General features: G+C 44.7%; 1 protein-coding gene across 2 annotated transcripts in view; it reads left to right on the top strand.

The window, feature by feature from the left end:
* The first annotated feature begins 17 nt into the window (after nt 1–17).
* TMEM255A (transmembrane protein 255A) overlaps nt 18–14818 on the top strand; it is an 88699-nt gene continuing 73898 nt past the window's right edge. For both annotated transcript variants that reach the window (XM_074208325.1, XM_074208324.1), the window contains exon 1: nt 18–163. In XM_074208325.1, the coding sequence (XP_074064426.1) occupies nt 106–163 (58 nt within the window). In that variant the 5' untranslated portion in view covers nt 18–105. The remainder of the gene's footprint in view (nt 164–14818) is intronic.

The raw sequence follows: 14818 nt of genomic DNA, 5'->3' as shown, positions 1-14818 counted from the left end.
TGCTAGCGGGGCTCCGGGAGGGAGCGGACGGGCGGCAGCACGGCGGCGGCGGCGGGCCAGGCGGAGGGCCCCGAGCCCGGGCCCTGGGCCGGAGGGCCTCTCGCCATGCATCAGTCCCTGACTCAGCAGCGCTCCAGCGAGGTGTCGCTGGCTGACTCCATGGGTGAGTGAGGAAGTAGGGGCGCCCCCCCCGCCACCTACCTGCCGGCCCGGCCACGGCGGGACGGCACGCCTGGCATCCGTGCCCGTGGGAGCCCCCGGCGCCGCGCGATCGGCCGGCTGCGCGGGGGCCGGAGCGCTCGGGCCGGTGCGCGCTCGGGAGCGGGGTGCGCTCGGCGCGCCGAGCGGGCTGCCGGGCCGGCCGGGGCCGGGCTGGGAGCGGGGCGAGGGTCGCGTGTGTGCGCCCGGGGCCGGCCGCCCTCTGGTCCTGGATGTGGGTGTGTCTGCGCGGCGGGGAGCTTGTCGGGTTGTGCGTGTGAGTGTCTGCGGGGGGGGGGGGGGGGGGGGGGGGGGCGGGCTGTAGCCTCGTATCTCCGCTTCTTACTTGCTGGGTTTCTTTGCTGCTGCGCCTGTTCACCTGCGAGGCCGGCATGTGCGCGCGTGTAGATGCGCGTGTGTTTGTGTGTGCACGTCTGTCCGTGCGGCTCCTCTCCACTGCGCCGGCCTTCTTTCACCGACACTTATATTTGTTCCAAGTGGCGGGGCCGTGGGGGGGGGAGGTAGCCCCAGCACTGCTTGGCACTGCCAGAACCCCCGGTGAAATCCCCATAGATGGATCGGTGTGTGCGTGTGCGTGTGCGTGTCCGTGTCTGTGTGTCTGGCTGCGGACGCCCAGCCATGAAGCCTGGAGTGCAGCCCCCTGCAGCCAGCTCCCAGGGTGGTCTCCTCAGATGCCCAAGCCCTCATCACTGTTCCCTGCTGGCCACCGATAATACTCCCTCACTGCATCTCACCCCTCTGGCAAAGCCCTGAAGACAGCCCCTCCCCGCAACAGGCAAGGCTGCAGGGCTGGGCTTTGACAGCAGCCAGTGAGTTGGGGGGGGGGGGGGCCTGCCTCTGCGGTTTCCCTCGGGCCCTGATATGGGGGACGCACCGCAGGGTGAGTGAGCCGCTCTGCAGGGCCTGGGTGCGTCACTCAGCAAGCCCCCCATTCTCCTCCCACCAGCATCCCCAAGCCTCTCCTGAGCCGGGCCTTCGGGGATAGCCCTTCCTTCCAAGCCGCCTAGCCAGGTCGCCCGTGCCCCCTTTTTCTTAGCATTTGGGGGGAACGACTTTAAAGCAACAATTGGGTGGGAGGAACTGAAGACTGCCTTCTGTTGGTTACAAATCCCAACCCTCGTCACTGAGTGACTATAGCAGTTCTGTGCCTTCCCTCTCCAGAAGGGCTGAAAATTTCCTTCTGGGTCCAATAAAGTAAGATTTAAAGATTTCAAATAATAAGGCTGCTTAGCCTGTTTCCCTGAGGTAGTCAGACATGAGTGGCCTTTTTTTTGCCTTTTTTTTTTTCCCAAATACTTCACAGGCTGCAGAATCCCAGGGGCCTGAATTATGGCCTCCAATGATTGGTGACAGAAGCCTGTAATGAAATGTTTCAGACTCAGGAGGGGTTCACTCTGGTGTCAAAAGGCAGAGTCTGGAATTCTTTCCAAACAGGCCCCCAGAAACCAGAATTCTTCAGATAATAGATTTCTACTTTAAATGGGGTCAGCCTATCAGTGCTAGGATTTTGGTCTGACAATTCAGCCACTTAGGACATGGTTTGAAGGAGGTCCAAAGCTGATCCCAACATAGAACCCCAGGAGAACAGGCTTACAGGGACATCCCATTATCTTCAAATCATACAACAGGCACTGGCACAGTCGTCAAATCCACTCAGATACCTCATCTTACAGGTAAAGCAACTTACACCCTAACAGGAGAAGTTATTTGTCCAAAAACACACAGAAAACCCTGCATCTACAGCTGGAAGGTACCTCAGAAGCCATATATTCCAACTTCTTCATTTTACAGAGGAAACTTGAAGCCCAGAGAGGGGAGGGGGCTTGTCCAAAGTCACACACCTATTAGGAGCAGAGATCTACATTGAGAAGGGTCTTCAGATGCCCCCCAGGCCAGCCCCTCCTCTCCAATTTTACAGAGGAGGAAACTAAAGCCCAGAAGGGAAAGGAATTTGGGGAAAGACACACACACACACACACACACACACACACACACACACACAGTAAGAACATAGATCCAGAACTGGAAGGACCTTCAGATGCCCTCCAGTCTACCCTATCCCCATTTTAACAAAGGAAGAAACTGAGACCTGGGAAAAGAAGGGAGTTGTCCAAAGTCACACACACACATTAGAAACATATATCTAGAGGCCACCTCCCATCTAACTGGTCTCATTTGAAAGATGAGGAAACTGAGATAGGAAGACATGATATGGTTTACCCAAAGTCACAGTGCTGGTAAATGGCCCTGAGTGGTGAATTTGATCCTAGGTCCTCTGATGGCAAAGCCAGTGCTCTTTGTGATATAGCCCACTGCTTTGTAGTAAATGTGTTTGGAAGCCAGTGAGGCCAGGTTGGGGGAGGAAGGTAAGGGCAGTCTTTGGCCCACAGCCGCAGACTGTCACCTTGATGGAACAAGTCTATAGAGGACAAGAACCTGGCACACTCAAGTGGATTCTGATCATCCTTTGAGGTCAAGTAAGGCCCCCACTTAGCTTCACTGCAGAATCCGTGAGGCATAAGGAATAATGAAGAGGGAGCCTTGAGGACAGGAGGGTTTCAGGAGAATCATACAGGAATTTGTGGGGTTGAGGGTATGGGGAAAGCCAGACCTGAAGAAGCTTCTCCAAAGTCCCCCTTAGTGCAGCCCAGAAAGGAATCCTGAGACCCACACTCTTCTCCACTCCAGTCATCTGTGGGTGGGGGCACTGGGCAAACCCTGTGCAGCCATTCGTTGTACAGGCAGGGGAGTCTTCCCGGAGTTCCCTGGCTTGGGTCCCACCAAGCCCAAGTCTGAATCAGCTTCTGGGCTACTTAGAAGGAGCTCGTGCTGAACTCAGCTCTGGCAAAGCCTCCTTTGCTCCCCTGGAGGGTGGTTACTGTTTCAGCCTCCAGCCTCAGCAGTTCTGAGGGAATTCCCTTGACATCAGGGAAACCAGCCCCGCCAAAAACTGAACTAAAAAAAATTTGCACCCCCCCCCCCAAAGCTGAACACTCTAAAACAACTCCACTACTAGAGACACTGTCCTGTGGGTGTGTGACCCTGAGTAAATCTCTTAACCTTTCTCTAAGCCTCAGTTTCCTTGTTTTTTGTTGGTTTTGCAAGGCAATGTTATACAACTAGGCAATTATTAAGTGTCTGAGGCTGGACTTGAACTCAGATCCTCCTGACTCCAGGGCCACTGCTCTATCCACTGTACCACCCAACTGCCCCCAGTTTCCTTATTCTTAAAATGGAGATGATAGCACCTTCTTCACAGGGTTCATTATCTAATGAGACTGCTTATAAAATTCTCTGCAAACCTTAAGACATTATATAAATGATGGCTATCTGGATTATTGAAATAATAACCTAGGCCTGTACCAAGGCTGCTTCTTGGCAAATTGGTTATACTCAGTGCCCCTCTTTTGCCATCTTTGAGTCATCCTTCAAGTGGTCAGAGCCCCCTTTTATAGCACCCTAACCCCAGCTTTTCTCCCTGAACAGCAAACCTGCTCTGACCCTTTCTTCATTCCCAAGAAGTCTCACCTGGCCTTGGGAGGCAATCTGGCATAGTACATGGAAGTAAGAAGACCTAGGCTTGAGTTCTGGCTCTGCCACACATTAAACCTCAGCCTTCTCATCTTTAAAATGACCAGGCTTATTAAAAAAGCGACTTGGATCCCATTCTTTTCAGATCCTGTTCTTTGAAGTGAATGTGATCAAAATGAAGTGAAGCCTAGCTGGGAGAGAGATTTGGAGGTAGCAGAACTCTGTGCCTCTACTATATAGACCTAAGATAAGAACTTCCTAAGCCTCTGTCTTTGTCCAGTTGGGTCATCTGCCAACATGGCCTTCAGGGGAGGAAAAATGAGTTGGTTAGGGATTCAAAAGAATGGCAGAGCTGAGAAATACCTTAGACATAATCTGCTTCAATTCTATTGTATAGAGGGAGAAATAGAGGTTAGGTTGAGGATGAAAGGGTCTTGTCCAAAGAAATTGGTGGCAGAACTGGATTCAGACTCAGGACTCTTCATACCCCATCATCCTATTGTTGTCACATGGTGAAAAATTATTTGAGAACATTTACAAAGCAACATAGAAAGCCAGTTTTTATCCCTTAGTGTTTGGGTTTACTGAGGCAGCAAGATAACTCTTTTCTGTTCTTAGGAATGATTCATTAATTAAGTATCCACAGAATTTATGTAATCTGAAGGGACACAGAGCAAAAGGATGAGCCTAGTCGAGTGGGTCAATCACAGGAGGCTCCTGGAAAAGGTGACTTTTGAGGGAAAATGAGGGACCCGGATTCCAAGTAAGTCCATATTCCATATCAGATGAGTGGCAGAGACCTAGACGTGGGTATAGATGAGTTGTCTTAGGGGCTGGGCATGGGGTGAGGTGGGAGGAGGAGGCAGCAAGCACTCAGACTTCTCTGGGATCCACGTGTTCAGAAAGCCCAGGAGAGAGACCTCCAGAAATCAGGTGGAGGAGGGTCTAGAATACTGCAGATTTTCAGGTGTGCTCAGGGAAGGTCCCTACTAGGAATATCAAATAAAGCTGCCTAGAAGCTGATGGCACACAGTGTGGTCCAACTGAGGCACCCAAAGAAACTTGGTTTACAATCAGACTCTAGGTTCAAAGTGTTAGGTTGATGTCCCTTCTGGAGGAGAAGGTAAAGGAGTTCAAAGAGTCTATACTCCCAAGTTGCAAGAGAGAATGAAACTTTCCTAAAGGAAATTATCAAGGCTTCAGTGGTCAAAGAGATCTGAGGTAAAGGAGGGGAGGCTTGGCCCTTGTCAAGATGATAGAAAATAGGAGAGAAGAAAAGGAACAGCTATACATGGAACTTCCAAACAAGCTGTTACATGAGATATCTTCCAAGAAAGATAAGAAGACAAAGAGAAAAATAGTAACAGCTGATGGTTCCTTGCTCAGGCATACTAGGCCATTCATTTCTTGACGTGATCACAAGAATAGTATGTATCCAAGATATCAGGAAGCATCCTAAGACTTACCAAAATGGATGACAAGATACCCACGTGGGTGAATCATGTGAGTAAAAATGACACTTCAAGAAGAAAGCTAAAAACTGTTGCTAATAATTATGAAGTCTTAGGAAAGAATCTGAAGACCTTGTGGGCACTGCTGTTTCCTTATTATTATCCATTGGAGAAAAGGGATGCAGAAGAGAAAAATGAACTTGGAAAGTGAACATCTGGCTAAGAAGAGAGTCTCTAAGAATGTGAGTTGATTTTCTGGACCATGCTCATAAGTATGCTAGGTTCCTGACCAGAGATGGAGTATACTTAACAGAGGCTGGCAAAAAATGTATTTTCACAGGTACCTTTCCAAGCTAATAAAAAGAGATTTAACTTAAAAATAATGGTGAAGGGAGAAAATTGTTTCTATCTCTATCCCTCCAAAATAGTAGCTTAGACTTCAAGAAATTCACAAGAGAAAAAAATGCAAGAAAAGAGCCAGTAGTAAAACCCATAGCCCCAAATATCTATGCATTATTACTCAAAGCTTAGGTAACAAACTCAAGGAGGTAAACTTGACTTCATGAATATTATATGCTGTGACTGTAGCCTATATCAAAAAAGGACAAGGTAGAGATAAAAAAGAGGTAGGGTTGGGCAACATTGCATAATAAGAAGGGTATACTTATGCGAGAATTATAGGGGGAACCATGCACAAGAGGAGAAAATCTGGGCTAAGCTCAAAGGAGAGAGAAACAGAAATGATGTTGACAATTGGAGTATGCTACAGACCACCTGGACAGAAAGAAGAAATAGATGAGATATTTGGAAAATAGATCAGAAAGTCTGACACAAAATCATGATATATAGTAGTGATGTGGGGGAGGAGGAGAAGAAAGGAAAGTTTCCAATTAGCTAGATATTAGCTGGAGGTCTTTGCTGAAAGAAGAGTAGTTAATAGCTTCTACACTGGACTTAGTGATAATTTCATCCTTCCAAAGGGGAGAACCAACATGGGAAAATTCTATTTGGGGTTTTCTTTTTTTTTTTTTAATTTAAGGCAGTGGGGTTAAGTAACTTGCCCAAGGCCGCACAGCTAGGTAATTATTGTCTGAGGCCAGCTTTGAACTCGGGTCCTCCTGACTCCAGGGAAGATGCTCTAGCCACAGAAAATTCTATTCTGCATCTGATTTTCATTAGCAAGGAGGTTGGTTCCTGGAGGTAGAAATGATGGGAACCCTGGGAGAAAATAATCATTCCCTCATAGTGAATTTGTGACAGAGAAGGAATAGAGAGCTGGGCATTCTGATGTAAGGAAAACCCTAGATTTAAGGAAAGCAGATTTCAAAGAGTTCAGAATAAAATTAGATAGTATCCCATGGAGTGAAATGCTATAGGAGAAGTCAGCCCAGGAAGGATGAGAGATGCCCAAGAATGAAATTCTGAAGCTACAAAAGGGGAAACAGTTCCAATGAGGAAGAAAATGGTATTTATTTGAAGAATCCAATATGGATGAATAGGGAACTCACCTTAGATTTTCTTTATTTTAGTTTTGCAAAGCAATGGGGTTAGGTGACTTGCCCAAGGTCACACAGTCACCTTAGATTTTTTAAAAAGAAATGTACAGCAGATGAAAGCAAAACCAGGGAATGGGAGAAATCTGGCAAGGGGAGTTAAGGAACACAAAGAGGATCTTTTCATTTTTATTTTTTTTTTATTTAAGGCAATAGGATTAAGTGTGCCCAAGGTCACACAGCTAGGTAATTATTGAGTGTCTTGAGGCTGGATTTGACTCCAGGGCTGGTGCTCTATCCACTGTGATGCCTAGCTGCCCTAAGAGGATTTTTCAAAGCTATATCAGGAGGAAAAGGATAATTGAAGGAGGAATAGACCCTTTGCTTGAGGTGGATGGGATGATGATAATAGGAGAGAAAGCAGAGCTATTCAATTATGATTTTGTTTCTGATTTCTCTGACAAGAACAGCCTTTGCCCTGCAAGGGACAGAACAAAAATGACCAGTAGGGAGTTAACGCTAAGGTAAGTAAGGGCGAACGTAAGAGCTTGGAACTGCCCGTGATGAATCCAAGATGAATCCAATCTAGTTCAGATGATTTACATCCTCAAGAACCAAAAGAAAGGGCAGGGAAGCTTGTTGAGCCACTGCTAGGGATATTTCAAAGTTCCAATTTCCAAACATGAATAGGTAACAGAGTACAAACCATAGAGTAGTGAGCTTAATTTTGATCTCTGGGAAAAGTCTGAAAGGGACCATGAAAGGAGAATGAGAGGGAAGTGGTAATTACAAAGAGCCAGGATAGCCTCCTCAAGAACAGATCAGGCTAGACCAGCCTCTCCCTTTTTGGATAAGGTTCCTAATCAGTGGATGAGGGCTCTGGTGGCATATTCCCAGTAGCTCTTGGTGTTTGGTCTTTTCCTATCATTTTGCTCAGAGTCCTGGATGCCGACAGAAGAGATGCTCAGATTTCCAGAGGATCGTAGCTGGGAGGAATAGCTAAGGCACTGGATGACAGAGTCCAAATCCAAAGGAATCTTGACAGGCTAGAGCACTGAGCTGAATGGAATAAGATAACATTCGGTAGGGACAAAGGTAGTCTTGAACTTGCAAAAAGTCCACTTCACAAAGACAAGACATGGAAGGCATGTGTAGATAGTACTCATTCTGAAAAAGCTTTGCATCTGAAGTTAACCGGGATGGTAAGGGGTCCTGAGTCCATGTCATATGAGAATCAATTGAAGGAGCTAGGGATGGTTAGTGGGGGCACACTGCTAGCAGAGGAGGGGGATGTAGAGAGTTGTTCTGTTGAATCCTAGCAGAGAGAATGAGCTGTGGTGGGTAGAGGATGCAAAGAGGCCAGTTGAGAGCTGTCTCAAAACAGAATGGGCTACTTTAGGAGGTTGTGGACATACCCCCTCCTTGGAGATCTTCAGGCAAGGGATGATTAACTACTTGTTTTGTGGTTAAGTAGTGACCCCATTTGGGGTTTGCTTGGCAAATATATTGGAGTGGTTTACTATTTCATTCTTCAACTCATTTGACAGATGAGGGAACTGAGGCAAACAGACTGTAGTGACTTGGTCGGAGTCACACAGATAGTGTTTGGGGTCACCTAAACTCAGGACCAGCACTCTATCCACTGCAGTGCCACCTAGGTGCCTACTAAGCAAAAATACAAATACTCAGTTGGATCTAGGATTCCATTGATATGGGTAGTCCTACCAATGAGGCAGGTTGAAATCCAGTCATGCCTTCCCTGACTTTGAGCTGTATAAGCTCACCATAGAGGGTCAATCCAACTGAGATCCTAGGGCCAGGCATCTATATACCTGCATTGGCAAACCTAATACATACACAAATGTGTCTGAATAATAACAACTTCTGTTTTAGGATCATAGATTCACAACAGGAAGGACCCTCAAAGGCCATCCTAGGCCAGTTTCCTCATTTTGCGGAGGAGGAAACTGAGGCCCAGGGAGGGGAAGGGACTTGTTCAAATTCACACATCAGAGCCAATAACTAGAATAGCCCTAGAAGACCGTTGAGTTCAACTCCTTCATTTTATATTGGAGGAAACTGAGTCAAGGTCCCTACAGAAACAAGATTTGAAACCAAGTCCTTTGATATCAAACCCAATGGATCTCTTTCTATAGCAATTTAAAGTCTATAAATGACTTTTTTTCTCCACAGTCATCCTATGTAGTCAATAATGTAAGCATTGTTAACCCTGTTTTACTGATAGGGAAATTGAAACCCAGAGAAGGAGAAGTCACACAACCAATTTTTAACAATGAGTGAATATTCAGATATCTTCATCTAAAATCACTTATCTTCTGCTATGCCATGATGTTTTCCAATTCAGTCTACTTTGTGTAATTCTTCATTTGACAAAAGACTACTGCCCCCATTTGCCCCTTGTGCTTCTCAAACACAAAACAAAGCATTCCTACAAGATGGCTTTGTGTGTCTGTACATGAGCAACCAGGTAGTCCAGTGATGGGGAATTTTCTTCAATGAAAGACACATCTTTGGAGTGGAGGCACTTACAGTGTTAGGAGAGCATTCTGTCATTTTCTGCCTGACCTCCTTCCTACACACACACACACACACACACACACACACACACACACACACACAGACACGCAGCAAATTGCTTTCCAAGTGCCACTATGTGGTTTGCTGACTCACATTTCTGACAGGACTCTTGTGCATGAGTTATAGAGATATTTTCAAAGGAGATCAAAGCAAGCCAGAAGTGACTGGCCTTGTTTTGGCCACTGTAGTCCAGGGAGAAAGTAGAATACATCTTGGCTGCTTCCTAAGGGGCTTGTACTCCTAGCCAAGGTATCAGGAATTCCTTGAGGGACAGTAGGATACAATGGAGAGGGCATTCTCTGGAAGTTGGAAGACCAGGGTCAAATGTCACACCTGATGATTACCACCCATATGACTTTGGACAAATCAATTCCCTCCCTGGGTCTCAGGTTCCTCCACAGTAAAATGAGAAGGAAAGGCTCAATGACCTTTGAGGGACCTTTCAGTTCCTGATCTAGACTCCTATGTGTTACCTTGAGCAAGTCCCTTCCCCTCCCTGGACCTTAGTTTCCTTCTTTGTAAAATGAAGGCCATGGACCAGCCGGCCTTTGAGGGCCCGTCCAGCTTGAAATTTGTGATCCTGTGACACTTTGTTTCAGGAAGACAGTTTGATATTCAGTCTCTTCCAGAACCCTGCAGCGATGGCACATTCCCGGGAGGATCATGAAAAAAGAGAGGTCTGGAGAGCGAGCATTAGCTTCCATCACTAGGCTTCCAGTATTTCCTAATTACTGCAGACTCCAGGTGTATCCTGCTTTAAGAAACCACTACATTGAAGTCCAATCTAACTGAGGCAGAGTATTGAAGTGATACGGGTCTTTAATTATGCATGCATTTGCTAGAGCGCTCCCTCCCCCCCTCTGCCAAAAGCAGAGTAGCTATTAACTTCTTGACTTGCCTTAGTGATAATTTCATCCTTCAAAAGATGGAGGAACCAACAAGGGAGAATCCTATTCTGGATTTGATTCTCACTAACAGAAAAGTTGATGGGATAGAAATGATAGGAACCCTGGGGGAAGAGATCATTGCCTCCTAGAGTTTGTGTCAGAAAAGGGGAAGACTATGTCTAGTCTGATACACACTGGGGATTTTGAGAAAATAAGTTTCAAAGGAAGAAAATAAAAGAAATAGGATACCATGGAGATAAAAGGCTATATGGGGAGTCAGCCCAGGAGGTATGGGAGCTGCCCAAGAAAGTAATTCGGAACACAAAGGAAAATAATTCCAATAAGAAAGGAAAATGAAATGTATGAAAGGACCAATGTGTATGAATAAGGAATTTACCAGCCAATTTTTAGATTTTTTTAAAAAGTTTTTATTTTTTTCTTAATTACATAAAAACAATTTTCATATTCATTTTTTATGATTTTTTGAGGTCCAAATTCGCCTTTTCCCCTCTTCTCCCCCCTTGAGAAAGCAAGCATTTTGATATAGATTATATATGTGCAGTCATGTAAAACATATTTCCATATTAACTATGTTCCAAAAGAAGAGATTAATCAAAAAAGAAAGAAAAATCTGGGTTGGCTAGGTGGTGCAGTGAATAGAGCACCAGCCCTGGAGTCAGGAGGACCTGAGTTCAAATCCGGCCTCAGACATTTAATAATTACCTAGCTATGTGGCCTTGGGCAAGCCACTTAACCCGTTTTGTCTTGCAAAAACCTAAAAAAAGTAAACAAGAAAAGCTTAAAAGTGTGCTTTCATCTGCATTCAGAGTCCCATCAATTAGATAAATAGCATTTTTCATCGTGGGTCCTTTGGAATTGTCTTGGATCATAGGATTGCTGAGAATTGCTAAGTCATATTAACAGTTGGTAATCATATAATATTGTTGTTTCCGTTTATAATATTCTCCTGGTTGTGTTCACTTTGCATCAGTTCTTCTGATGCTTCTAAGTCTTCCCAGGTTTTTCTGAAACCATTCTGCTCATCATTTGTCATAGCTTATAGCACAATAGTATTCCATCACAATCATATACCACAGCTTGAAAGCCATTCTCCAATTGATGGGCATCCCTTCAATTTCCAAATCTTTGTCACCAGAAAAAAATAGCTGCTATAAATAGTTTTGTCTATATAGGTTCCTATTCCTTTTTCTTTGGTCTTTTGAGAAATAGACCTAATAGTGGTATTGTTGGCCAAAGTTTGATTGCCTTTGGGTGTAGTTCCAAATTGCTTTCCAGAATGTTGGCATCATTTCACAACTCTACCAACAATGTATTAGTGTCCCAATTTTCCCACATTCCCCCCCAATATTTATCATTTTTCTTTTCTGCCATATTAGCTAATCTGATAAATGAGGAGTGATATCTCAGAGTTGTTTTAATTTGCATTTCTCTGATCAGTTGTGATTTAGAGCATTTTTTCATATTTCTTCATCTGATAATTGTCTATTCAACTGTTTTGACCATCTATCAATTGGAGAACCAACTTAGATTTTTAAAACGAAATGTACAGAAGATGAATATAAGAATGTTTGTGTCAAGTGCTAAAGCCCCAAATGAGCTGAGGCTAGGAAGAGACGCTAAGTGCAATGAAAATTGTTTTTTTAGCTCTTTAAATAGAAAAGTGAGAATCAAAGGACCAATACTTTTGCTTGGGGTGACTGACATGATGATAAATAAATAATAGGGAGATGACAGATCTACTCGATTATTTTGTGTGTTTTCTCTGCCAAAGAGAGCATTTGCTCTGGAAATTCCTATCACACAAATTCCTATCACAGTAGTAAGAGAGCCCCTAGCTGCCCTTGAGGAATTCAAGTCACTTGGCCCAGATGAACTCCATCTTCAGACCCCTGAAGGATCTGGCAGGTATAATTATCCATCTACCATCAGTGGTATTTGAAAGCTCAGGGGAAAAGGGAGAGTGCTGTAGGTTTGGAGTGAGCAAATGTCCCATTTTTCAGGGAGCAAGAGAGAACAGAATCCACAAACCAGACCAGTGAGCTTAATTCCTTTCTCCTGAGAATGTTCTAGAACAGATTAAAAGAATCGTTCATGGGACATCTAGAAAGGGAAATGGTGCTTGACTTCATCAAGAATACTTTCTGCCAGATTATCCTCATTTTCTTTTTTGACAGGATTACTAAACTAGGTAAGGACTTGTTGTGGATGTGGTTTGCTTTGATTTTTGTTTTTTAGCAAAGCTTTTGATCAAATCTTGCAGTCTTTCAGACTACAAGGATTCATTAAGCACTTTCAGTGTGACTGGCTTTATAGTTACTCTCTCATTTGAGCCTCACAGCAACCAAGGGAGGGTGGGTGTTATTATCCCCATTTTACAGATGAGGAAACTGAGGTAGACAGCAGCAGTGACACGACTTGCCTAGGGTCACACAAGAAGTTTCTGAGGTGGGATTTGAACTTGTCTTCCTAACTAGATTTGTCACTCCATTGTGCCACTTAGCTGTAGTGTGAACTAAAGGCACTCTCAGGAAGGAGTAATTAAAGGGGATAGACTTGTAGAGGATGGAATGAAACTGAGACTTGAAGGAAGCCAGGAGAGCATTTCAGGTATGGGGACAGCTAGTAGAAAGGCACAATAATAGTCTGGAGATAGTGTGCCATGTTTGAAGACTAGCAAGGAAACCAGTGTAGATAGCAATGAGTAAAGTATAAGACTAGAAAGGGAGGAAGGAGAGGGAGTCACAGGAGTTGATTGAGGAGGAGAGGAATATAGTCAAACCCACACTATGAAAATCAGCTCAGTGAAGGATGGATTGGAGTGGGGAAGAGGCTGAAGCTGGCAGACCCACCAACAATCTGTTGCAAGAGTCCAGGTGAGAGGTGATGAAGGCTTGTACCAGGGTGCTGGTAATCGAAGAGGGGAAAGGGGGGTAAATAGGAGAGATGTTTTGAAGTTAGAAATGCCGAGGCTTGACAAAAGAATGAGTATATGGGATGAATGAGAGCAGAGTTGAAGATGACACCAGGGTTTCAAGTCCAAGGAGGATGATGATACCTTCATGGGGGGGGGGGGGTCTGGGATAACAAAGAAACTTAAGAAATCTGAAAAAGGGAGCAAAGTTATAGGGAACCTTGGAAGAAGGAGAGGTTAGGTTCACAAGATAATGAATTCTTTATTGGACATGTTGGGTTTGAGATGTCCATAGCACATCTAGATCCAAAAGAAGAGGGTTGGTGACTAATGCTTAGGAGAGAGGTTAAAACTATGATATGAAAAAATCATCTGGATTCAGAACTGGTTGCCTGGCCAGACTTAAGGAGTCCAGTTCATGACTCAGTGAGAATATTTCGGAAAGTCTCTAGTGGCATGCCCCTGTATCTATGCTTTGCTCTGAGCAATATAATTTAAATAGGAATAAATATAAATTCTTAAATTTTAATACAAAACTCAATTTCTAATTGGGGGTGATACATAGTTAGACAGAAGTTTATTCTTTAAAAGATCTGATCTGGGGGTCTCAGTAGATTGCAAGCTCAACATGAGGCAGAAGTGGAATGTGGCAGCCAAAAGAGCATCTATAGTCTTGGACTTTCAGGAAGGTAGAGATGATAGTTCCACCATGTTAGTGCCTCATCAGTCCTCAGTTGGAGTCGTAGGTACATTTCTGGACACCATGATTTTAGGAGGACATTGATTCACTAAAGAGGGTTTAGACAGGAGTGATGTTATCAGGATCACTTGAGCCTGGTTAGCCCAGAGAGGAGACTGGAGGAGCCATACTAGATACCTTCAAGTATCTGTAGGTGAAAGGTTGGTGCTGGAAAGAAGGGAGTATTGTTGATCTGCTTGGCCCCAGAGGGAAGGACCAGAGGAGTGGGTAGGTGATACAGGCTTGATGTCAGTAAAACTTATTATAAACTTCAGAGCTGCCCCAAAGTGGGAAGACCTACCACAGGAGATGACCATGGATCAATATTGTTATACTGGGATTTCTTTTGTGGATGGGTTAGACTGAATGGTCTCTGACTTTCAGCTCTTAGATTATTCTAATGATTCTAGTGATTTTTGGAGTCATGTAAGGGGAAAAAAGTCACAGGAGCCCAAATATCCTTGAAAATCTCTTAAGTCACCTAGGAAGAAGAAAACAGTGACTTTACAGAGTTGAAGCTAGAAAGGGGCCCTTTAAAAGAAGACAGTCGGTGTCAGAGTGGTTGGGACTCAGGTGGTTGCTATGGAAACAGATGTCAATTCTATTTTTCATAATACCCACTTATTCCACTGATTAACAGAGAGGGGAACCAGGCTTCTATTCTAGTGGGAGAAAAGGAAAAGAGGGAAAGATTTTAGTTGGCAAAAAATCTGATGATTGGGGGGAAATAGTTTGGAAAGGACTTCACCAAGGAATGGAATAATATTGTAGAATCATCATTACACCCCCACAATAGCTGTGGGAGGCAAGAGAGGACACAAGAAAGTCTATGGACACACAGCAGGGGCCTTCTAGATGACCAAGAATTCTGGGAAATCTGACCCTCTTCTTAGCTTTCTCCTAGCCCAAGAGGAATGAATGGACTGTGTGTGCATTTGACTAAGAGAAGATTCTAGAATCATCAGCTG

This window comes from Macrotis lagotis, chromosome X, assembly GCF_037893015.1.
Source record: "Macrotis lagotis isolate mMagLag1 chromosome X, bilby.v1.9.chrom.fasta, whole genome shotgun sequence".
NCBI lineage: Eukaryota > Metazoa > Chordata > Mammalia > Peramelemorphia > Peramelidae > Macrotis > Macrotis lagotis.
This window is presented reverse-complemented; position numbering and strand designations above follow the sequence as displayed.